The sequence below is a fragment of the Lissotriton helveticus genome, chromosome 1_2 (genome assembly GCF_964261635.1).
Source record: "Lissotriton helveticus chromosome 1_2, aLisHel1.1, whole genome shotgun sequence".
Classification (NCBI taxonomy): Eukaryota; Metazoa; Chordata; class Amphibia; order Caudata; family Salamandridae; genus Lissotriton; species Lissotriton helveticus.
The window spans coordinates 213,199,580-213,226,305 of NC_136058.1; the positions used below are offsets into that span (position 1 = coordinate 213,199,580).

Genomic DNA, 26,726 nt, shown 5'->3' on the forward strand with positions numbered 1-26,726 from the left:
CCCACAATTCACTGGTGATGATGTCACATATTACATCATTCATGACATGGTCAGTGACATCACTTATGACATCACTGATGACATTTCAAATGACATCACTGATGACATCAATGATGACATCATTCAGTGAATGTGGTTAAGTTTGTTATTTAAATATGTATTATATATTCACCAATCTGCATTGGAAAATCAGTGAATATATAAATATCTGGTTAGAGGATTTATTAGCAGTGTGATTGGTGGGATTAATAGATTAATATGTAAGCCTTTTCAAGCATGTTGCTTTCTATGATTTCTAGGTGCTTAGCTCAACTATGTGCAAAAAAAAAATAAGCAATACAAGATCTCAGAGATCAATACTGCCAAAATGGTAAAAGAGAGCTATCTCCATAACATTTATTGAAACAGGACAAACTGACACAACATTATGTGTGCGATTGGACACATCTTGAGCACGAGTTAGATGACTATCAAATGAAATTCCCAAATAATTGTAATATGATACAGCTTCAAATTTGATCTTCTCTCTTGACGATGATTTAGAATTCTGGCTGTTTCCAAAACTGACTTTTTTATAGGGTTTATTCTCGAACAATGTTCTTACCTGTCTAAATTTAAGACATCCAAAAAATGTTGTTGGCTAATCAACGACTGGTTGATAATAATCAAATCATCTGCACAGACAAAAATATAAATGTAAGCACTGCCAAGGAATTGCGGAAGGCATCTGGGGCACGCTAAATTGGCAGCGAGCTTTGCAGTATACAGCACCCTTGAATTAATCTATTAGCAGTTTTAAGTTCGGTTGGAAGAGTGCCACCTCTGTCCACTTGCACCTATATGCCAGAATGTAAAGCACAAATGAGTACTAGTAAAGACTGTTCAATTCACATACCTCTGTGTTCCTCCAGGGCTGAAATTTAACTCATCTAATGAATGTTGCAACATACTCAATGAAACAGCACTCCATCCTTCTGTGGGCAGCTAGAGGTGAAGATGTCATCAAATATATGGCAGTTATATGAACCACCATTTATGCCCCTTTCCTAAAACCAGCCTGAATGAATAAAAATCATTTATTTTTGTTCAATCAAGTTCATTAAGTAGGTATACAGTCGGTGGTCAGCAATAGGCAAAATGGCGCTCTAAGGTCTATCACAAGGACAAATCAGTTAAGGCAGGTAATCTGGCATGGTCCATAAGGTAGGGAAAACCACCAAATCCCCATGTCTGTGGCCAGCTGACCACTCTTCTGCACACATTTAAAAGTAAATACATAAGCCTTCTTAGCCAACACGTGTTTTGTCGCTGTTACACGGGATTCCCCCGTGACTTCTTCAGGGCTAAGGGATGTATAAACAAGTACTTGTCAATTGCTGATCTGATCCAGCTCTCAGTTAATGGTCTTGCCTTTGTATCTTTTCCACATGAAATAAACCTAGCAGATTTATTTGGAGCTGTTGGACCTTAGATTCAGGTGGAGGTGCCTCAGATGAAACTTTGGTAAATACAATGGTCCTCTAAGATTAGAGGTTTTGTGTCATCCAGTTGTTACCTTGTTCACGATACATATTTTAAAGTTCTGTTAGAGTGGTGAAAGTTAACAGTACATATGTTATACCTGAAACGATTATTTCCATATAAAGATAGGCTTCACCCTAAAATTGATAATTTTATACAATCAACAAAGAAAGTTTGTCTAAAAAAAAATCATATTTTTACTGTATTTGCAGGAATTTACAAAGGTTTGTTATGCCATAATCTGCACTGTCTCAACTACAGCTATTCATGAACTTGTGAAGTTCCAAGAATCATACATCTAATACAGAGCACTGTTGCAGAGCATCATGGGATTTAAATGATTTATCAAAGTGCTTCCCACTTTAAAATGCAGTTACTAACTCTCAAACATATAGTGATAGGATTGATAACAATTAGTTAATTTATTATTAACACCACATAAAATCCTCCAAATGACAACTACATTGATCTCAGGGATCAGTTTGTTGTGGTCATCTGTCCCGGGTACAGATTCAAATTAGTTAGGTTACGAACTCCATTGCTTGTGTGCCCATTGTTATAGAACATAATTCTCTTCCCCAAAGCTAAGTTGTTCTTGGAAATTCAACAGAATCTTAAAAATGAAAAGATGTTCATAAAAGTGTGCAAAGAGTATAGAATCCTCAGAAGCCAAATGAATAGGTCCCATTGTGTCACTCCCAATTAAGCACTGTCAATGCAAATAAAGTTCAAAGTGAACAAATGAATCAAGGATTATTGCAGTTCCTTAAATCAATGCATGACTGAATTGAAGATTTTACATAAGTACAAAATTTGTAAAAGAAGTTGCCTTTACCTGGTCCGCACACCAAACCCATGTCGCAATTACAGTAAGGCCAAATATCAGTCCTGGCCAAGGAAGGTCACCTGTGACAGCATCCCTGAACATGTGAAATGAATCAGCACGTGGAAGGTGGCAGGTGGTGTTAGGTACTGTCACATTGGGAATTGCTGTCATGTACTTTTCCGCAAGTCCAGGATACCAACCAATTTCATTAAATGCTGGAAAAAAAAATTGAATGAACTTTGACACAGAAATACAGACCTATACCTAATGTGTGTAGAAAATGAAAATCAGGTATGGCTTGTATTCTCTAAACTTCAGAGTTGATTTTTGCGAAAAAGGATAATTTTATAAAAAGAATGTTTACCTTTTCACAAACCCCACAAATAGATTTTCTTGGAATAGATACTTGGCTGATATTTCTAAAATACTAAGGACCTTATTATGAGTTTATTACGATGGACCGCCAAACCCATGGTGGCAGTTCAACAGCCCTAATACAAGTAGAACAGTGGGACCACCATGGGACTGCTGCTGTCGCAAGGAATCCGTAATCTCTGGTGGTCTTGCAGCAATTTGAGGTCCCTCATATGCTGCCGGTGCTGCTGCTGCACCGCCAAGCATTTTGGAGGTTCCTCACACCCACAGTTTTCATGGCAGTGAGCAAACAAAGGGGGCCCTACAGGGCCCACTGTTGCCTTTGTGCCAGGGGATACATGTAGGGGGGCACGTGGTTTGCTTCGCTGTATGCATGCACATCCAATTACTGCAGGGCATGGACTTGACAGTCCATGCCCTGCTGGAACTGCCTTTGATGCTCCAATTGTGGTGCATTTTTAATAGGCACAGCCTGGAGCACCAAAGGACTGCCCGCAAGAGCAGGAGTAAACTCCTAATCAGGCGAGCGGTCTGAATATAGGTTTGGCTGTCCGGGAGAGGGGCGCTGGCATGGCAGCTCACTCCAGGAACACCAAACTCGTAATCAGGCCCCAAGTCATAAATATAAAGATTGTTATACATATATGTGGAATGGGTGTTATTTAACTAGCATCACACAGCTATACCATCCCAAAAAATCACAAAAACTAGTGTTTACCTGCAACACTGTGAGTTTGGAAATCTGGCCTCTTAGGTTATGGTGAATAAGAAGACCTTTCTCCCATCATCTCGCCCTTATCTTCGATATCTGACCTAAATTGTACCTTCCTGGAAATAATTGTTAGTTTGCTATAGTGAAGGACAATCTCTACTTGCAGAGACAATCTATGCAAGATGGATAAATGTTTTCTTTCAGCATTTGGAGCACTTGCATAATCTGAAACCTTTCATAAAATATGTACATAGAGCATTTTTATATCTATTCCCTCATAACTAAGCCTTAGCAGACTTCAACTTTTACTGATTTTTATAAATAAAAATACTCAAAAACTATGTTTTTCCTGTTAAAATATATTTTTATTAACAAATATGAAAAAATAGTATTCTTTTTGGTGACTAAAGCCTGCTATCATTCAGGATTACCAAGCCAATACCTGAGCAAATTGACAGGATGAAGTGCAACAAAAAGTGATGAATTGCGATTTAATGATTTTGTATAAAGAAGTATTTCTGATTTCCATTGTTTAATCCTTGAAAGAGGAGGTAGGAGCCCTAAATTCGCTAGTTTGACATTTAACGTTGATAGTCAAGTTATCTCCTACTAGGCCTACAGTAATCCCTAATCTTTGCCCGAGCTCTGCCTCCTTTTCCTCTGGGCCCTTATGCCCTACACATAACCCATCAACCAATTTGGGAAATCGCAATCTAGAGAGATTCTTGCCTTCTTCCGAAGCACAGACCCATTTAACTGAAGGGGATAGCTCAATTGCAGTTGCCTCTAGTTCAACTGGCATCAAGCACTAGCCTCAAAGGGAGAATATGTCCATCACTTATCCAGTTTATGCACCCAGGAGCCTGCATGCTAACCATGCAAAGAGTAATCTATCTCTAAACAGAGGAAACATATAGTTAAGGGCTATATTACAATTATAAACATCTCCAAGCTAACCTCCTGCTCAACACCGGAGACAGTAGAGAATTTAAAAAACAAGATGATCAATTGGATCAGTCATTTTTGGAGGTGTTGCTCTGTTATATGGGATAACATTGTTAGTGTCAAAAGTTTCAGGCTGTTCTAATTCTGGTTTAGACATGTTTGACTTAGTTATAGGTTCTTTTGACATGGCTGACAATCTGGTTGACGTTGATCACAGAAATAATCTACCAGTTAATTCCAACATATAGTTCCAACATATAGTTCAAATATACTAGACCTCAAGCCCCTTTTAGTGTTGTGTGGCATTTTAGAATCCAAGCGTAGTTTACTGATTCATGCACTTATATAAGTATAATTCACATTGCCCTTATATAGACATAGAAATCATACCCATATTTAGATATAACCCATCCAGTTCGAATACAGGCATGGCTACTTCCACTAGTTTCAAAAAGCCACAACGATTTCTGGGAAAACTTGGCTACAGCAGACAGGGACATCCCCTTGCTTGAATATAGATTTGTCCTAGAAATCATGGAGTTTTCAAAGAACTACCATTCCCTTGGGGTTCTTTGATGATGTTATTATGTCCAACTTTACGTCAAACTAAGCCCCTTCAAGGTATAAATATGACTACACTTGCCCTAGCAAACACACAGTGGTTCGGAGCAGCTCGACTATCTACTTGCCCGACGCAGCTCGCTACAGCAAGTGCCGAAGGAAGCCGACCCTTCAGCTGAAGCACTGATCGAGAGGCTGCCTTTCTCTTGCTGAGAATCCAGCTCCAGTGTTTCCAAGCTCCCCTCGCGGGGTGTTGGGAAATCGAGTCCCGAGACAGAGATACCAGACCTCATTCCTTCTAAAACCAAGGTGCGCAGCTGATTAGACCCTAAGAGAAATGTTGGATAGATTCTTGGCAAAGACAAACTAAACCTATGCTACACCTCACTTACTTCATCCCTCGTGCTAGACTTAGGTTAGGAACATTGGGGTAGGCATATTTTAGAAGCACCAGTTAAGTACTTTTTAGCCTTTGTCATGTATGTATGTATTTATCTTGGGTCTAGGAACCATACAATGCTTTTACAGTATTATTTCATAATACTCTTCTTACTGTACGTATTATACTTTGCAACCAGTATTACGATTGTAGCAGTTCACTTTACTTGCTTGAGAAAGAAGATTGTTCAATAAACCCTTTTTATTGAAAACGCCCGTCTCTCTATTCCTCTGCATCTCTGATGAAACGAAGCATGCACGATTGACTGAGTAAAATATCTATCTATTGTTTCCACAACTCTGAAAATCAGTTTTATTCTTGGGGAAACAAAGTTGTCATATTTATGCGGTTGTCAGAAACTAATCACTTCTTGTGTATTCGAGAAAGTTTCTAGTGACTTCTGAGCTAGCTGTCACTCACATTTAAGTCTAAAATATTCAATAGAGACCTAGTCGACCTAAGTCCTATGTCAAATCTATAGTATATACTATTCCAATGCGCAGAGCCTATTGGGAATATAGGATCTACACTACATGGCGCCCACCGTTTGGTAAGGCACTAATTTAACGATAGATACTAGAGTAACTCAGGTGTGCTTTTCACAGAGACCCCTTTTTCCCGTAAAATACTCCAATATACACCTGGAGTGGGTAAAGAGATAAAATATCCGTTATAACTAAGTAGGACTAAAATCCCATGTATTCCTTTTTGGTTTTATTCAACGTTGAAGGATACAGTGTTCCAAAATTTTGTGCACCTTATCTTTGTTTCCTTGAAAACCTGCTCTGCAACTTTCATTAAACAATGTCGCTTGACGGCAATAAGGGAACGGTGGACCTGCTGCAGACAAACCGGGTTTAAACATGACAGGTTTCCAAGAAACCGACCCGGATGATATAATCATCCTGGAAAACTTAAGGAAAACCATTGCTATAAAGCTTATAACGAATGGCCCATCACCTAGAGGAGGTAGTGTTTTTTTTGTCATAGAGTCACATGAATATCGGCAGATAGAGGTATTCTATCCTTGGATAGTCTTCCCTGAAGCAAACGCAGTATTGCATGTGTTTCACTTCTACAAAGTAGAGGATAATCCAACGGAATATGTTCCTTTCAAGGATATTGAAATTCCACTAACATGCCAAGAGCATCAGCTCTGGTTTAAAGGCACCCTACAACATCAAAATCACATTACCAGGCACGGTCCACTAGGTAGTCCAGGAGCAACATGGCCGGTAGTAGCCTGCTATACACCACATCCTGACATTCAAGAAATGTCAAGTGAAGAACTATTAGTTCAACTAAAACAACTAATAAAAATACATAGACAATTGGTTCAATATGTCATGCGGACTCTAACAGTGCAACTTCCTATAAGGATTCCATAACAAACCCCCCACCAGGGGAACACAAATAAAATCACACCACAGACTATACAATCAGTCATTGTTAAATTACCCGCAAAAAGGAAACTAATTCCATTCTGGATAGTTAAAAAAAATTTACTCAAATTTAGGCAGCATTTCCTGACAGTACAACTCATGAAAAACGCAGAATTTTAACAATCTGTTTACCAATGGGGATCGCACCATACCTGGAAGACTGCGACACTTGGGGTACAGTCTTTGCTGCAATCTACACAAAAACACTTTGTGTTCTGTCTATGGCAGTAATACCAGATGTTCTGAAACAGATTCAAAATTAATACGGGGCAGAGCCTGCTTTAAATCTGGGTATGAAATTACTGAAAGATTTAAAACAGGTCTCAGCTATAATATTAGCTAATATTAAAGGTGAAGCAGCATACGTGGCGATCCGCAAAAAAATAAGAGAAATTGATATGCCTGAGCAACCATATGAACTGGCCAGAATAATTGAAAAATCCTATGAAGAACTAGGTAGAGATAGTTTGGGTGGGAAACCAGTAAAGTCCCAACTAACAGAAAGTCCTGAAAAGGTCTTTATTAAAAACACTCTCACTACTCCTAAAAAGAAGTGGGAAAATACTAAAAAACTTCTAATGAGAAGCGTTCTCAGTTCCAAGGAAGGTCTCCTCAAAAGGAGCCCTCTGAAAAGTTGTATAACCTCAGGAACAGGGATAATTTGAAAAAACCTGATAGATATCAAGACACTGATACAAGTTCCTCTCGTACCTTTCAGACTTCCTCACAGAAATCGGAAAGAAGAGGACAGTCAGAATACAAGGAAGAACGCGTGAAGTCCAAAGACAATCAAAACGTTCTAAAAAATAAGAAAACCCAATTCACCAAAAAGAATGTAGCAGGTCTAAAAATCAGACATGCAGAGGATCTTGAGGACACAACTCAAGAATGGAGAGGGGCCCAGACAATGCTGGACAGCGCAGCAGAAGTCACCATAGCTCGCAAGATCTTGAAGGATCATCTGGAGACAATGGACTTGAATGAGTACATTCAAGTTGAAACAGCTGATACCAGGGTTAGTGTACCCCATAAGTCATATGAAGTAACGCTCCGGATGGAGGGGGACGTAACTAGGAAAATAAGAGCACTCTTTTAGGAGAAGCTCTCTAAGGGATATGACAGCTGAAAAAGACTGGCCGCCAAAATTTGTCAGGGAGTACCCACACGGCGAAGACATCATTATGCCATCGTTCTCAAATCATATTCCAATTCACTTAAAATAAACCTCCACCAGAAAATGGGCTGTAGCCGAGGCTCCAGCATTATATAAAAATCATGTGGGATGGGATGAGAATTCCCCTCACCATAAAATCCAGTTAAAAACTCAACCAACTGCACAGAGGCAGTATCCAGTTAAGCAAAAATCTAAAACACAGGTCAGGGAGATCTTAGATCAACTTGAATACCAAGGGGTGATTGAAACAAGCACCTCATCAATGAACAATCCTTTGTTTCCTGTCTCCAAACCAGGCAATACATATCGTCTAGTTTTGGACTACAGACATTTAAACTCTTGTTGCAAAACCTTATGCCCAGCTGTCCTCACTAGGTTTTGACTTTTGGAGTGACAACATAGAAACAAAAACTGTCTAGGGCTCAAAAGACTGGCAAGTGCAGGGAATAGAAGCTTTATTTCGATTCTGCATTCTCCCTGAACAAATAATGTTTTTAAAAGAGACTGTTCAACAGACATCCTGCCTTATCCTGGCCAAGATAAAAGATTTTAACAAACCGTCCATACCTACACCTACACCTGATAGTAAAATCACTTCAGAGGGAGGGGTCGATGTAAAATTTATTTTTCTAAAAAACAGAACTGATCCTGATTGGAAAAAATGGTTATTCTGGCCCACAGACACAAATAACTGTCAAGATAGATTCCAGAACAAGACACAAGGGTTTACAATAACTAGGCCAGATCCAAGATATGTCCAGAGACAACATCCAGAGGTAGTAACAACATACAGTGTAGGAATACTGTGCCTTGAGTGGCTACAAATATCTACACTTACAGAGGTTAAACAACACTTATCTTTACTTAAAGATGGCGTTGATTTAAGGGACTTCTTACAAGGTCCGGCAAAACAACGTTATAAACGTTTCATATATGCAGGTATATATGCCATTTATAATGAAGCTTGGAAAGCGACACAGGCAGAGACTGCAGAAAGAATACGAGAAATTGATCGTATTATTTAGAGAAAGCACTCTCTGTAGTTGACAATGGGTTAATGACACTGTCATCCAGAATTTATTCTTTGGACAGCATAGTATCCTCTTCCATTGACATAATGGAACAGGACTTGCTCATGCTACAGCATGGACAGTCACAATTACGTTCTATAATGCTTCTAGGCTGGATGTTACAAAATCTTCGTTCTGGATATGTGCCATGGCGTCTAATCAACACCATGTCATTGTTTTCTGTATTTAACCTTACAGATAAACAAATCACTTTGGCACAAAGAGGAGCAGACTATACAGTGCGGAGCATATTAAAACCGGTTAGATTACCATTAACGGTTTCGGATAAATTGTAGCGCCTGGACGCCTCAGGGCAGCTGCTGCGCTTAATAAAACCCCTTTTCATTTCATTTTCATTCATTTCATTTCATAAATAATAATAATAATAAAAGAGATTTATAGAGCACCTGGTTACACCCACTGGTGTGTCCCCGCGCTATGGTGAGAGGCAACCACACAGAGCTAGAGAGCAAAAACAGAGATTAAGGATGCCCTAAATCCACACGAAAAAGCTGAGTTTTCAAGTCCTTCCTGAACTTGGTTTCCACTGCCTCCAGCCTAAGACTCAATGGCAGTTTATTCCAGTTTCGAGGGGCCAGGCGTCGAAATGATCTGCCACCCATCCTGGACTTCGAGATCTTAGGGACATTCATCAGACCCGATCCACAGGATACACATGATAATCACTCTGCCTGTCACAATTTTCAATTTTCAATACTGTTTGAAACATATACCAGTTGCAGTGTATGAAAGGTTGGATAAGGAATACATAAAGTCAACCTGGGAATTACCATACACACACAAATGTTGGAGTGGGGTAAAAGGAGTATTTCCTAGTGGTACACAATATAAAAGTGCACTAAGTGGTACACTTTTATGTCAGGGTATTAATTTACATGGAGCCTGTGAAGGTTCTTCGACCAACTTATCCTGCCACCTGCAAGGTTCTCCAGCAGCAGTGATAGATCCAATTTTTAGGCAGCTTTAAAACGGGAGCTATATAATGTTGAATGATCACAGCTGTTGAGGAATGATGCTAGGAATAGCCTATCTCGTAACTGTGTCAGCCAGGGTCACTTGTTGTATGCAAGTATTGTTTCCTAAAGCTAACACAGACAGGGAGTCACCGTTTTGGCCTTCACTGAACATCTCTTCTATTCGAATTGATACTTTAAGCAGAATGAAAGCGATTCTTTTACAAACAATTGTGCCACTGACCTCGTCCAAAGAGACGTATGAACTACAAGTTGCAAGGTCCTCTGCAGAGATGCATTCCCTTTTATCCACAAACTGCCCCGTACATTTTGTAGAAATGTTAGGTTGTATCTTAAACATGTCTGATTCCAGTGGTATTGTACATGTATTTAAGACAGTTAGCACCATTTGAAGCAGTCCTCGGCATTTTTTCAAACGTTGTGCACTCTGTGTTCGGCGGCCTGCCTCTCATTTTGGGACTCAGAGCAGGAATACTATTCTTGTTCCTTCTGCTCCGATATGGCATCTCCGGTCAGCAGTTACACCCAGATTACCATAGAGAACACTCTCCTGGCAATGAAGTGTCGTGAGCACATGATACAGATCCTGGGCCTGGCTCGGTTAATAGACATGAATCCCACGTGGTTCCTATCATTTTGACCAATCTGGCAAGATTGCATCTTACCTGTTCTACGATGCCTGCTATGTGGAGAAGAATGCGTGTTGGACATCTTTCTAACACTTCCATCAGCACTGCCAACGGATGTTGATACCTTGCTTGGTTCAGTAACGGCCCATGCATCGTGTTGTCCCCAGCGGCTACCAATCCTGATAACGGCATTCACTGAGATCTCACAGACGCAAACTGCTGACGGTGAGATACGTGGATCGACAGGCAGACAGGCACTATCTCCATCTCCTTCGAACATTGCTAACGCGGCTAACGCTGACGGCGTTGTTACACATTTTTGTGCTATCGGTCTACTTAATGAAGTGGTCCAACTTTCAATTACTGTGGTAGACGATTTCTTTGCCAGCTTAGAAGATTTAATGTGTTCTCCAAACAACGAGAATGACTTTTGAAGTTAGCACACAGCATTCTATGGGACTCTGTATTCGACTTTCATTTTTCAAAACAAAACTTCAAACTTTAAGAACTCTATTTTTCTACGATTTGACTTTTTCCAAAATTGAACTTTTTTGGCACAAAGTAATCTGCTTAAAGTAGAACAATTCTTAGAGAACAAAAATTCTTTGAAACACTTCCAAGTGACAATATTTGACCTTGTCCACATCCTAAACAGTTTATATATTCTGTCATGGAATGGTCCCGACTTTTCTTCTGTATTTCAGAGCCATTTCATAAATGTTATTTCATGACTCATTCTGATAAGCGTTTTTTAATGTCACACTACATGCTTTGAATGAAAATATTGCTTTAGACATGCTTTAGATATGTTTAGGAAATGCTGAGAATTTAGTAATATCAAACATAATAAAGTGTAGTGGGTGTTGTGTAGCATTTTAGAATCCAAGCGTAATTTACAGATTCATGCCCTTATATAATTCACATTGCCCTTATATAGACATAGAAATCATACCCATATTTAGACATAACCCATCCAGTCCAAATACAGGCATGACTACTTCCACTAGTTCCAAAAAGCCACAATGATTTCTTGGAAAACTCGGCTTCAGCAGTCAGGGACATCCCCTTGCTTGAATAATAATTTGTCCAAGAAATCATGGAGTTTTCAAAGAACTACCATTCCCTTGGGGTTCTTTGATGAGGTTATTATGCCGACTTTACGTCAAACTAGGCACCTTCAAGGTATAAATATGCCTAAACTTGCCCTAGCAAACACACAGTGGTTCGGACCAGCCCGACTATCTACTTGCCCGACGCAGCTCGCTACAGCAAGTGCCGAAGGAAGCAGACCCTCCAGCGGACGCACTGATTGAGAGGCTGCCTTTCTCTCACTGAGAATCCAGCTCCAGTGTTTCCAAGCTCCCCTTGATGGATGTTGGGAAATCGAGTCCCGAGACAAGGATATCAGACCTCCTTCATTCTAAAACCAAGGTACGGAGCTGATTAGACCCTAAAAGAAATCTTGGATAGATTCTTGGCAAAGACAAACTAAACCTATGCTACACCTCACTTACTTCTTCACTCGTACTAGACTTAGGATAGGTACATTGGGGTAGGCGTATTTTAGAAGTGACAGTTGAGTGCTTTTTAGCTTTCATTATCTATGTATGTATTTATGTATGGTCTAGGAACAATACAATGCTTTTACAGTATTATTTCATAATACTCTTCTTATTGTACGCATTATACTTTGCAACCAGTATTACGATTGTAGCAGTTCACTTTACTTGCTTGAGAAAGAAGTATGTTCAATAAACCCTTTTTTATTGAAAACACCTGTCTCTCTATTTCTCTGCATCTCTGATGAAACGAAGCATGCACGATTGACTGAGTAGAATATATGTCTATTGTTTCCATGACTCTGAAGATCCGTTTTATTCTTGGGGAAACAAAGTTGTCATGTTTATGCGGTTGTCAGGAACTAATCCCTTCTTGTGCATTCGGGAAAGTTTCTAGTGACCTCTGAGCTAGCTGGCACTTACAATTAAGTCGAATATATTCGATAGAGACCTAGTCGAGCTAAGTCCTACGTCAAATCTATAGGATATACTCTTCCAATGCACAGAGCCTATTGGGAATATAGGAACTACACTACATTAGTACCAATGGCCCTGCTTTGCCTCTCAGTCATAAAGATTGACTTGGTGAATCATCCCAGGGAGACTTACAGGAGGACGACTTTTGGGGATAGTACAGAGTCTGACCAACCTCTCAACTTAGGCATCATAAATACCGCTAGTGTACTTACCCCATTCCAGGGGATGCTATCATGATGAGGATGGAAGGTATGGAAGGCATGGTTTCACAGCAGAATGCTATTTATAGGGAAGGCCTCTCAGTTATTTCTTGGAATTTGGCTTGAATCAAATCAAAACTTATTGAGCAAGAACAGTACTCCTTTATCACAACTTATGAGATTTGCTTATTCTAGGGGACCTGGGTACTGGACAAAATCTTCATTGAGAGGTTGAGAAGTGGAGGGTTTATTGATACTGATAAAATCCGACATTATCTGTACCCAAGAATTTCTGAATTTAGAGTTACCTGATTGAATGGGGGTAATGCGTGAATCCCCAACGGGGTATGAAATTGGTGTGGCTAAATATATATTCTAGGTCTATGCCTTCAAATAGCCAATAACTGATTATATCTCTTTAGACTACTTGATGGTTCAGTTCCAGCAGAATCCTAATGAGATTGTAGCTGGTGATTTTAATTCTTCATTTGAACCCTCTAAATTCCTTAGTATGATAACAGAAATGGGGCATCCCTAGCCTTCAGGGTAAATCTCATCACTGTCTCTCCAATGTTGCTCTACAAATTGCCTCTGTGGTGTTAGGGTGGAGCTTGAGAGCATGTAATGGGAGAGCCTGCTCCGAGCAAAGGAGACTTGCCACGTTTAAGAGGGAAGTCACTACTAGTGTAATTGATTGATTATGTTTTCCTTGAGGTCAGTCTCTGGCCAAGGCTTCATGACATGGTGGTTTTGCCAGGTGCAGACAGTGACCTCAACCTCCTGATCGTCACAGTTGTGGGAAATTATTTTATGAGATCATTGTCTGATGACTGCATTGTGGTCCCTGAACCTTCTGTGGCCAACAATTACGCAAGAGTTTCCTGGCCTAGGGTTATGGCTAATTACAACATCGACGCCAAGATATATTTATTTATTTTTGGCATTAGTACAGCGCTCTGTTACGCGTAGGTGTCCTGGCGCTAAGTGCCACTCCTGAAGTAGAGGCGGATCGGGAATCAGTTGATAAACAGCCATGTCTTTAATGCTCTTTTAAAGGCCATAAGGTCCGTCATTTTTCTGAGGGCATGGGGCAAGGCATTCCAAGCTTTGGCTGCGCCCAGCACAAAACTTCTGCCTCCCCAGCACGCTCTCCTAATACGAGGCACAGTGATCAACCCCAGGTCAGCTGATCTGAGATTTATATATATCAGTGGATTATATATTTCTTATCCAATTATGAAAACTTCCCTGAGGAGGCTATACCAATCTTAGATATTCATGGTAGGTTCTTTAACAAATTATAGAGTGGGCCGTAATGCATTTGAGATTTGCACAGCTCATCAGGAATATAAGTACACAACCGATCATGCAAAAAGGATTATAAAAATGATAATTGGCTGGTCCAGGCAGTTAAAATGAACAATGACCAGACATTCTGGCATGGTATTGCACACGGGACAATTGGAAGCTTCAACACCAGATGGAATATTATCTCACCAGAAAGATGGGAAGAACAGTTTGCAAAACTCTACGCTCAGGCTCCACCCACAAAACAGCCCTCCAATGGGGTTAAACAGTATCCCAAGGGTGATGTTCCCAAACTGGCAAATGGGAAGTTCGTTAAGATCTTTTTTAGTCTAGAAGATACCCTCTCTGCTATTAATAGTCTTAAGACACTAAGGGGCATATTATCAACCATTTACGTTGAACATCGCCAATCGCGCTTAGCGCAAATTTTAATATCGCCAGTTCACATCGCCGTGTTAGTGGCGTATTTGCAACGATTTCCAAACAGGCGATGTGAAATCCGGCGATATATGCCGATTTTACAACTGCGCTGATGGACATGTTGTTAATAGGGAGAGGTGGATGTAACCTTACAATCCACCCATCATTATGCACATGGCTAACTCAAAATATTTGTAGACGTTAGTTTTCCCTGATATCAGCTTTTTTCTTCCCTACGCGAGTACTGGCCCGGCATGTAAATACCGCGATGTGCGGTTAGCGAATATTTTCATGTTGTTCCCTGAAAGGTACGCCTACTTTGCATCTCATTAGCGATGCGGAGCGAAGTGATACCAAAACAGCGGCTAACATGCGCTAATGAATGTTAGTGCCACCTTGTTAATCGGGCGATTAAATTATCGCTGCTTTAGCGGCAAAAAGTGCAACTAAAGCGGTGATAATGCCCTTGTAAATATGCCCCTAAAGGCCCCTAGTCCCATTCGCATTCCAGGTAATCTTTATAAATCAGATCCTGGGCTGTGTGCTAGTTATGTGAACATTGTCTTTAATGCAATAGTTAGGGTTGGGGAGATTCCTGATATCTGGAAGGGGGGAGGCGCGGAAATAATCCCAATATTTGAAAAAGAATACGCTAATTGTCTGTCAAATTATAGGCCTATTAGCTTAGTAGACAATCTTCAAAAAATATTCATCAGGCAGGTCTAAAATAGAGTGGATGGAAGATCAGTGGATTCTAATGCCCTTTCAGGCAGGATTTCCTACTAAAGTTAGCACTTTAAATCAGGTTTTCAAAGTTTGCCCTCCTTTACTGGAAATATGGCCTGTTGGGCAACCAGAAACTCTATGTGGCATTTGTTGACCTGTGTTCCGCATTTGTTCTGATATCTGAGAGAGTTTTTGGAGAGTACTAGCAGCCATGGGAGTTTCTGGTGGGTTACCTGAATAATTAGCTAGGATGCATGTAAAGAACTATGTGCATGTCAGATGGGCTGATACAGGTGATCTGACAAAGCTAGCACTTTAAATCAGGTTTTCAAAGTTTGCCTTCCTTTATTGGAAATATGGCCTGTTGGGCAACCAGAAACTCTATGTGGCATTTGTTGACCTGTGTGCCGCATTCGATCTGATACCTGAGAGAGCCTTGGAGAGTACTAGCAGTCATGGGAGTTCCTGGTGGGTTACCTGAATTATTAGCTAAGATGCATGTAAAGAACTACATGATGTCAAGAAAAAACTGTGCTACAAGGGAAGCTAACTTGCTTCTTCTTGGTGGAAAGAGCTCATAGAATACGTGCAAAGGCACCTTCTTTAGGTATCTCTACTTGTGTCAGGAAATCCACTGCCCCCACCCATTCATTGTGAGACTTATGGACCACAAAGATTGTGATAATTAGGCCTGGGTGAAGTTCGCTGAGTTTTGCAACGCGGAACTCTGTGAAGTTACAAAAAAACTCTGAGAAGTTCCGGGAATGGCGGAGTGCAGTGTGTACTGTAGTTTGTGCTGGTATTTCTGCATCTCAGTTAGAAATTCTACCCCAGTGGCAGCTCGTGCTTACCATTCGCGATCGCGGAAAAAACTACGCTGCACATCGCGAAACGGAGTTTTCTGCACTCCGCGAGCTCCGCGGAGTGCAGAGTGCAGAAAACTCTGCATTATGTCAGATGGGGAATGTCTGGTCATTGTTCATTTTAACAATCGACCTACTTGTCTCTAGTGTGGCAAGAGATAATACACAGGGCACTCTGGTACACCTTACTAAGCAGTTCTTGGCATTTAAGCCTATTTCTGCTTTTGAAAGCTATATGGATAATATAACACCACCGCTGGCCAAGATCTTGTTCATTAGATTTTGAACAGGCTGTTTGCCCATTCGATTGTTCAATAATAATTGGAATTAAAATTTCTCGTCTGATTCATGCTCAGCATGTAGCATGAATTTTGAGACTCTTGATAATATTATGTTTGTTTGTCTTGAATATTGTGGTGTGCTCAGAAAATGGTTGCACCCAATCTGTTTGTTCATGGGGGGGTACTACATTGTAGAGAGGCAAAACGAATATTGGCAACTGACATATTGGGTCCTGTTATTTTCTCTGTTAGTCAGTTCTTGTTCAATTGTCTGGATAAAGGAGGAGACGTTTCTGAAACTAATGTAAATTTTGCATTTTAGCGTATGGGTTGTCCTGTGGAACTATTTTAAGTATTTATGCATTATGTACATAAATGTGTTCATATAGTTAATGTTTATTGGCTTATTTTCAGGGAAACACTTTACAACGCCGTCATTACAATGCAATACCTTTACAACGCTGTCATTACAATGACCGAGTTGTTACAATGCAGTACCATTACAATGCAACTCGTTACAACAACTTTCTCTATATGGCGCTGTAAACTAAGGAATAGTATAATTCACTATTCCAACACCTTTCCTACTGTTGCACACACTGGAGTTGGAATAGTAAATTATACTAATCCTAACTCCAGCACGCCATCTAGAGCAAATCGTTGTAACAACTTGTGTTGTAATGGTACTGCGTTGTAACAATGCGTTCACTGTAAAGACTGCGTTGTAAAAGCATGCAATATATTGACTCGCGTTGTAAAGAGACATAATACATTTTCACTAAAAGCACTTTTCTGAGCATTGTACTTTAAAAGACAGCAGGAGTTTTATCTTAGAACTTGATGTTAATTTTAATTAATGATTTAGGCATTACAAAGATAAGATTATCAATTTAAGGTATTACCTTGATATAACAACAGAAACAACTGTAATGAAGTTGCCTTTACATGAGGTCTAATGGAATTAGGTTTTATGATTTCTTGTACTGTTCTATTATATTATATTTATGTATTAAAGATATTGAATGAAGCGAAATCTGCGATATGTATTACATAGATGTTTTGGACCTTTGATGGTTATGAAAGCGAATAAAGAATCTTTGATGATTTTTTATGTGCATGTGTTTGTATTATTTATATAAATAATATATATATATATATATATATATATATATATATACATATATATATATATATATATATGTATATATATATATATATATATATATATATATATATATTTATGCTCATGGAATGCCCCCTTGATGCAAAGTATTGCAATCTCGTTTTGCCCTGGACAGTAAATCTGGCGAGTGGATTTGGTATTGGGTTTGCATTAAAAAAGTAATGCTGGGGTGCATGGCTTGCTCAGCAAGGAAGATGGTTATGCTTAGCCCCAGCAGCCGATTGGGACTCATAGTACTAATATCCTATCCCTAAACGTTGGCCGTCAAAGGGTAAAGTGGGAGAGAGCCCCTGTAACGTGGGGGAATCGCTCCCTGCCAGTCATTGATAGATTGATTGCCCCAAAAAACAAAGTGCTAGCTGACGAGCCACAGATGAGTGGCATGAGATAATGGTGCCGACTGTCTGTTGCGGGTAAGAAAGAAGGGATTGACAGCTGAAGGAAGATAATGCACAAAAGCAGTGTTGGCAAAAGGATCCTGTGACCTGTTTTTCCCCTCTCATCTCCCCCATTGACTGTCTGCTGACCTGCCTGGAGCAAGATTGAGCACTGTTGTGCGGCGACTCCTCACGACTGGAATCGGGCAGAAAACTGCTGCGGTCAAATGGCACACTAGAAGAATGCCCTACAGGAGCAAGAGTCATGCATCACATCTTCAACAAAGCAGACACCATTATCGCACCCCATCTCCGAGATGTCATCAACTGCTCCCTTAACTCCGCCACATTCCCAGAAAGCTGGAAACATGCCGAACTCAGCGCCCTTCTGAAGAAACCCACAGCTGACCCCACCGAACTCAAAAACTACCGTCCCATCTCGCTCCTCCCATTCCCTGCCAAAGTCATTGAGAAAGCTGTCAACAATCAGCTCGCCGCCTTCCTCGAAACGAACAAATCACTCGACTCCTCACAGTCTGGCTTCCGAGCCAAACACAGCACCGAGACCGCCCTCATCGCAGCAACAGACGACATTCGAACACTACTGGACAACGGAGACACAGTTGCCCTTATCCTCCTTGACCTCTCCGCAGCCTTCGACACAGTTTGCCATAGCACCCTGATACAACGCCTCAGAAACATCGGAATTCAAGGAAAAGCATTGGACTGGATCATTTCGTTCCTCGCGGGAAGAACTCAGAGAGTCCGCCTCCCCCCTTTTAAGTCAGAGGCCACCGAAGTCATCTGCGGCGTCCCGCAAGGATCATCTCTCAGCCCCACCCTCTTCAACGTCTACATGAGCCCCCTCGCAACGATTGCACGTCAACACAACCTCAATATCATCTCCTACGCTGATGACACTCAGCTGATCCTCTCACTCACCAAAGACCCAACCACCGCCAAAACCAACCTACACGAAGGGATGAAAGAAGTAGCCGAGTGGATGAAGCACAGCCGTCTGAAACTGAACTCGGACAAAACGGAAGTCCTCATCTTAGGCTCATCCCCTTCCGCCTGGGATGACTCTTGGTGGCCAACGGCCCTAGGAAAAGCCCCCATACCGACGGACCATGCACGGAACCTGGGCATCATCCTGGACTCCTCACTCTCGATGACTAGACAAGCCAACGCCGTCTCATCTTCATGCTTCAACATCCTACGCATGCTCAAAAAAACATTTCACTGGATCCCCACCGAAACAAGAAAAACGGTCACCCACGCACTGGTTACAAGCCGTCTGGACTACGGAAACACCCTTTACGCCGGTACCACCGCAAAACTACAGAAAAAACTCCAACGCATCCAAAATGCTTCAGCCAGGCTCATACTAGACATCCCCCGCACAGACCACATCTCCGCTCACCTGAAAGACCTCCACTGGCTCCCCGTCAACAAGAGAATAACGTTCCGTCTCCTCACCCACGCACACAAAGCCCTATACAAACTTGGACCAGATTGTCTCAACACGCGTCTTTCCTTTTACACCCCCACCCGCGAGCTGCGTTCGTCCAACCAAGCCCTCGCCGCTGTTCCGCGCATCCACAAAGCCACTATGGGAGGAAGATCCTTCTCCTACTTAGCAACCAAGACCTGGAACTCCCTTCCCATCCACCTCCGCCTTACTCAGGATCACCTAGCCTTCAGAAAACAACTTAAAACATGGATATTCGATAAGTAAACCTCCCCCCCCTTCCTCAAGCGCCTTGAGACCCCATGGGTATGTAGTGCGCTATATAAATTTTGACTTGACTTGACTTGATGCAGTGTGGTCAGTGCTCCCATTAGAGCATATTCTATGTGCAGTGGCAGCAGGGGGAGCAGTTGAGGTGAGCTTTCCCCCACAGAACTGTGAGACGAGGCCAGCAACACACAAGGGTTACTTTGTGGCCAGAGGAGCAAAATGTGCGAGCTATGCAGGAAGGGGGAAGTGAGGAATGGCTGCCACTGGTATTATGCAATGTGAATTGTGACTTTCTAGTTGTGAGTTCAACACCTGGGGTGCAATTAAGATGCTTTCAGATGTCAACTAGTGCTAAGGGATCTTGGGGGTGTGGTGACCTTTTCGATAAGGAAGTGAGTGCGGCCTCAAGCAGATCAATTTGTGACAGAGTCTGGAGCGGTGAGGACTCCTTCCTGCCCACAAACGGCTTAAACAAAAGTGTAAATTGGTTTGGATGGACTGTGGAGGCTGAAGGAGAGGTTACGGAAACATAGCCCTTAATTGGGAGGAGTTGGTGGGGGAACAATGCCAAAGGACAATGTGCAGAGAACTCGGAAACTGCTTATATTTCAAATTGAAGAGGACACAACTCTAACGCCCCCAGACATTGTGGAAGGATGGGAACAGAGATCTGGGAGGAGGACTGCAGGAGAATTACATTTTCTAGACTGACCATCTGATGCCTAGAATTGACCGGATCGCTCAAAGATACATGGTCAGCTGCATAGTCCCTGCGCTTTTGTACCCCCTGACAACTTGATTTGCGCCCCCTCATCCCCGCTAAAACTCAGTCCTCCCTTATTTTCTTCACATGACAGATGGAGGTGATGGGAGATGAAACTGGATTACCATGCGGAAACCACAGACAGTGAAATGGAAACCTAACGGCATGCAGGGTGAAGAGGATCAAATCAGACAGTATGAAAAGATACATGATGGAGATCTGTTTGCAAACCACACAGCAGTGATACTGGCAGCAATTAAAGACATTAAAATATCTCTGGAGGAACAAATAGCTGCAGTAGTGACAAAAGTGAAAATTCTAAGGGAATCTCTTGGAACATGTCAAAGAAACTGAAAGCAGCATTGAGACGACACAACTGGGGGTGCTGGCTCTCACAAGGAAGTGTGTGCACATGGAAAGTTCTCTTGGATAGTGTGGAAGATGTAGAAGGCCAGTCCAGGTGTCACAATGTCAGACTGGTTGGTGTTCCACAGAGGGGAGAAAGGGCCAGAATTTAACTATTCGCTGAAGACTGTCTAGAAAAAACTGTGCTACAAGGGAAGCCAACTTGCTTCTTCTTGGTGGAAAGAGCTCATAGAATACGTGCAAAGGCACCTTCTTTAGGTATCTCTACTTGTGTCAAGAAATCCACTGCCCCCACCCATTCATTGTGAGACTTATGGACCACAAAGATTGTGATAATTAGGCCTGGGTGAAGTTCGCTGAGATTTGCAACGCGGAACTCTGTGAAGTTACAAAAAAACTCTGAGAAGTTCCGGGAATGGCGGAGTGCAGTGTGAACTGTAGTTTGTGCTGGTATTTCTGCATCTCAGTTAGAAATTCTACCCCAGTGGCAGCTCGTGCTTACCATTCGCGATCGCGGAAAAAACTACGCTGCACATCGCGAAACAGAGTTTTCTGCACTCCGCGAGCTCCGCGGAGTGCAGAGTGCAGAAAACTCTGCAAATTCCACGAATGGAGTGAAGTTCACTACCCAGGCCTAGTGATAATATGCTACAGCTGTTGTGTAAGCATGGCCTATGGCAAATTGAAGGTTTTCTTTTTAAATTCGAGGAACTATTGAATCTGAAATTACCTATGTGATTCTGATGCTGTACAATAGATTCAATCGAATGAATGCCTCTATGATGACTTTTTAATTTGTCACTTGTTATTGTCTCTTTTTTAATGTTTTATTGATTTGTCGCATGCACGTTTTAGGCTGCTGTACATATGGTTGATATATTTTCTTCATTAATTATGTCATACATGAAAGGTTTTTAAATGTTGTGATATTTTTATATATATATATATATTACTTTATGTCCATAATGTTGCTGGGTTCTCCATATGCTAATTGAATTGATATATAATGATGAGGTTGACATGTAGTATGTATCATTGATGGTGGTTTATATGTAATGCATACCAGGGGAATTGTTGAATTTACAGTTAAATAGATGGTCAAGACATCAACATTTACCCAAATTACCCAATCCAGATCCGGAGACAGAGAGAATTTGTGCCAGTCAAAAAACTGGGGTGGCATGGTGAGCAAAAGAACGATTGATTAAACCCAAATCTTGTGACTTGGGGTGAATTTTTGCATTGTTCGGCATTCTGTCCATCATTTGTTCCTTTTGGTTTTGTCAAAAAAGTCCTGCACAACCTGGGACTGAAATATGCGCTTAATTGCTAAATTGGGAATAGTTTACAAAGACAAGGCACATTTCTTGCTATCAGTGAAGTAAACAAGGGATTAGATGGAACGTCGTAGGCTGTGGGCCCGATCAGCGGAGCCACCGGCCAAGGAGACAGACTGGCAGACACAAACAGGCAGGAACAAGAGGTGCAGTGATCAGAGAACTTCACCAGCAAAACCACAAATGCGAGCAGAGCAGGCCAAAACAGTTGAGGAAATTAAACAATACAGGGATGCATTGGACAATAACAGGTGGAGAGCACTGGCATCAAAGGAGGGGAGCGGGATTGGATCCATTGTGTTGACATCAGAGACAATTGGGAAACCCCTACGGGATGTCACCCTGATGACTGTAGACTTTTTAATATGGGACACTGAGATCTGACACCGGTTGGTAAGAGGTACATGTAAAGGGGAGGCTAAAGAAATACAAAATACACTTGCTTTACAAGAACAGCAGCAATGCCAGAAGGATGAGACTGTGCTCTGGAGCTCAGCAAGGGCAGCAGGGTCTTGGTGGGTGTAATTGTGATTAGTTACATCTTTTAAGAAGCTGCAGGCGTCCTCCAAGCCAAGGGCGACTAAAGTTATGTATTTCTGTTTAGGGGTTACACATACAAAGAGTTGGAGAAATGGTCAGTTTTAGGATCATGGCACGGTAAGGTAGGGAGGGGGTCGTTCACTGGAAAGTTTATGAAGCATCAAAGTCACGAAGACATAAAGGCAGAAGGCAAAAGACCTGGCAGCGATGAGAAGGGTGGAGGGTAATGGAGTACTATGTTACGCTAGGATGCAAGTACAACAGCTGACAATAATTACATGGACTGTTAATGAACTAGGACATAAGGTGAAGAAAGGTCTGGTTGCAAAAGCCCTTAGTCTTTGGTTTAATCCCAACATAAGGATCATCCTTCAGCAATGGATTAGACTCAGGACTAGATGGAACCTACCTGGACATTGCCTTATTGACTACATTGTACAACAAAAGGAAACTAAATGAACACCTTTGAACCCTATTAATGAGCCTTGAGAAAGGCCCAGGCTCATAGGCCACAGGGGGCAAAAGACATGTTGGCTGCTTGTACACATGGTATTTAGTGGTACACGTCATTATTGCTGGATAAATGAAAAATCAATTGGAAAAGTAAAAGATTAAATTACAAATAAAGAAAGGAATTCATGTTAGTTTATTTAAATGTGAGGACATACCTAATCCATCTCTTACTGCTATTACATTGGGTAACAGAAGGCCTAAACCCCTTCGAGTGGTCCACCAGCAGTCAATTTGGGTAACTGTAGTAACAGTAAGAGGGTGCTGGACCCTTTACTGTACTACTATTGGTGGCTGTTACACTGCCCTGATGGGAAAATGGGAAGAGAAGTCATTTCTGCTTGTAAATGTGCATGCCCCGCCCGGATTACAATTAGAAATGTTGGGTAAGGTGGGAAACAACATTCTGCTGGACATTCCTCAACTCTAGTGATCCTTGACAGAGACTTTAATTTAGACACAAAGCATCAGACAGGTTGGAGATGCAGGTAAGCGAAACTGGAAGGGTTTATACAAGAGATGGGATTGAGTGATGTCTGGAGGGCCCTTAATGAGCAAAATAAGAGCTATTCCTCCTACACAAATAAATGCCATATGCAATCTAAACTTGATTAATTCTTCACTGCTGGGGACATGATGCGCAAATTTAAAGGTGCTCACGTCGTAGCACGAGAGATAGGTGACCATTCCCCTCTACGGATAACTTACTTGACCGACAATCAGAAACTCTTTAGGAGTAGAGGATGGCAACATGGCACCTCACGGAAAAGCATGAGGTCTGAAGGCTAGATAAAGTCTCTAAGCTATATTTTAAGGAGGACGTAGGTTCTGTACTTAGACAAATAACAATGAGGAAAGCCTATAAGACCACTCTCAGGTGAAGTGAAGGACAGGAAGTGTAGGCTGGTCTCAACTAGAGGCAGGGCTGACACAGAGGGATAACATGAGGAATCTCAATCCCACTCTGACAGCGAAGATGGAGTTAAAAAGGTAAGAATATTGTATGTAGCAAGGAATTAGGTCAAAATGGCATGAATTGCTAAACTGTGACAGATATTCAGAGTGGGGAATAAAGAGGAGCAACTGCTGGAGTGGATTAGCAGCAAAGATAGAGAGGAATTTCATGTGAGAGAACTAGTCTTGGACAACGGGGAGCGGGTGATGGGAAGAGAGCTGATAGCATAGGTTTTTGCAACCTACATGAAACAATTCTATAGCAACAAACTCTAGGTCCTAGGGGAGAAGGTGCTAGAGTGTTTTCGTAGACTGTCCAGACAAGTGGCATATCCCCTACAGGCTGCCCTAAAAGTGGGGCACTATAGGAAGATCAGTGAACAGAGCCAAATGTACTGCTCCAGAAGGTTAGGAAACCTTGTCATAAATGTGAGTCATGTAGACCAATATCGCTGATCAAATCAGATACTAAGGCCCAGATGTAGGAGAGCAAATACCGGTCGGTAACAGCTGAATTCGGCCGTTACCGACCGGTATTTAGGATTCGGCATGTAGGGGCCATCATTTTACAGAATCGGTAAATTTACCGATTCGGTAAATTTACCGATTCTGTAAAATACCGAATCTGTAATTTTACCAATTCGGTAAATCCACATGTAGGTGTCACTCTTAAGAGTGCCACAGGCCCTTAAGAGTCGGTATTTTACTACCCAATCCTATTGGGTGGTAAAATACCGAATTCAGGTGTGCATGCACATCTGTGCCTGCACACCTGTGCCATGTGACACACAGACATGCCCTTAGGGCATGCATGTGTGCCACATGTTTCACGTGCCTGTATTCGGGGTGCTAGAGGTATTTGCCCTTTGATTCCTATGGGCTTCAAGGCCCAGAGGAATCAATGGGCAATAGCGATTGTTATCGATTCGGTAATTGAAAAATAACATTTTCCTACATCTCCCAACTTCTAATTTACCGATTCATAAATACTGAATCGGTAAAATTCGGTATTTATGAATCGGTAAATTAGAATTACCTACATCTGGCCCTAAAATCCTAGCAAAATAATTAGCTACAAAACTGTATGTGGTAATATCTGATCTAGTACACCAAGACCAGAATGGATTTGTGCCTGGTCACTCAACTAAGCTGAACTTGAGATGCCTACAAAATAACACTGCAATGTTGAGAGGCTTGGGGATCTGAGAGTCATAGAGCCCGATTCACAAAAGTAATTTGAGACAAAATCCTAACTTTATGACTTTTGATATTCACAAAAGGCATTTAGGAGTAGTAAAGTTAGGAATCATAACTTTACTACTCCTAAATGCCTTGAGTGAATAATGAAATTGGTAAAGTTAGGATTTTGTCTCAGATCACTTTTGTGAATCGGGCCCAGAGTGTCCTAGGATGTGAACAAGGCATTTAACTTCGTTGAGTGACCCCCCCCCCCCCCCCCCCCGGTTTGGGATTTTGGTAAGAATGGAGTTCAGCCCTAATTTTATTGGTTGGATAAAACTTGCTATTTAAGCAACCTAGGGCAACGATGAAAGTCGATGGTTGTATCCCCCGACTTTTCCTGATTGGGAAAGGCAGCAGGCAGGAGTTCCCATTATCACTGATGCTGTTCATGCTCGTAATGGAGGCCTGGTGGCATGGGTGCAGGTAGACACCCAGGTGTGGGTTTTGGCTAGGACGTATGGTATGGGAAGATCATAGTTCCCTGTACGCTAATGACATCTTACTCTACCTAACTAATCCAGTGCAGTTGCTGGCCCGACTAAACAAGGTATTTCAGGTATTTGGCAGGTACTCAAGATTCATGGTCATCTTGCAGAAATCCTTAATAAATCCAGTGGGAGGATGGGTACAGACGAAGCTGCTACCTCTTCTATTACCCCAAACATTCAAATATCTTAGGATATGGCTCTCTAGGAGCATGATCACACACTATGACGTCAATCTATTGCAAATAACTAATCTTCTAGAAGGGGATGTGAGAAACTGGTACAAATTACTGCTGTCTCTTTTTTCGGCAGGACTGCTATGTTTAAAATTATGTTTGAAGAAATTGGGCCAGCAAGGGATTTTGTTTAGAATTCTCAGTATCAGCACAAGGGGGACTCAGGTTAAATGGGGTACCCACACTACCGTTGGTTAGTGGCTGAATATGATTGCTGTAATACAGATCAAAAATGTTACCACACTAACACAATGATATGAAAAAATACAGAAACCAGGTTGTTAATTCAAAAGATTATTATTTTCTTTAGAAAAGATAGGTTCAGTCAATAATAAAAATAGGGTACAATGAGATGCATTTGAGACATAGAAGGAGTATCATATGTGCTCCAATCTAACATCACAAAGAAGTCTATACTGCTAGTAAGTATTAACACAATGATTTCAAATCAATATAAGAAAATCAATGA

At 41.5% G+C, this 26,726-nt stretch overlaps 1 protein-coding gene across 1 annotated transcript in view; it reads right to left on the reverse strand.

The window, feature by feature from the left end:
- The window catches only part of LOC144799863 (sodium/glucose cotransporter 4-like), an 807,114-nt gene that overhangs the window by 373,172 nt on the left and 407,216 nt on the right, over positions 1-26,726 (reverse strand). The window contains exon 7 of the mRNA XM_078671455.1: positions 2,357-2,562. Within this exon, the coding sequence (XP_078527581.1) occupies positions 2,357-2,562 (206 nt within the window). The remainder of the gene's footprint in view (positions 1-2,356; positions 2,563-26,726) is intronic.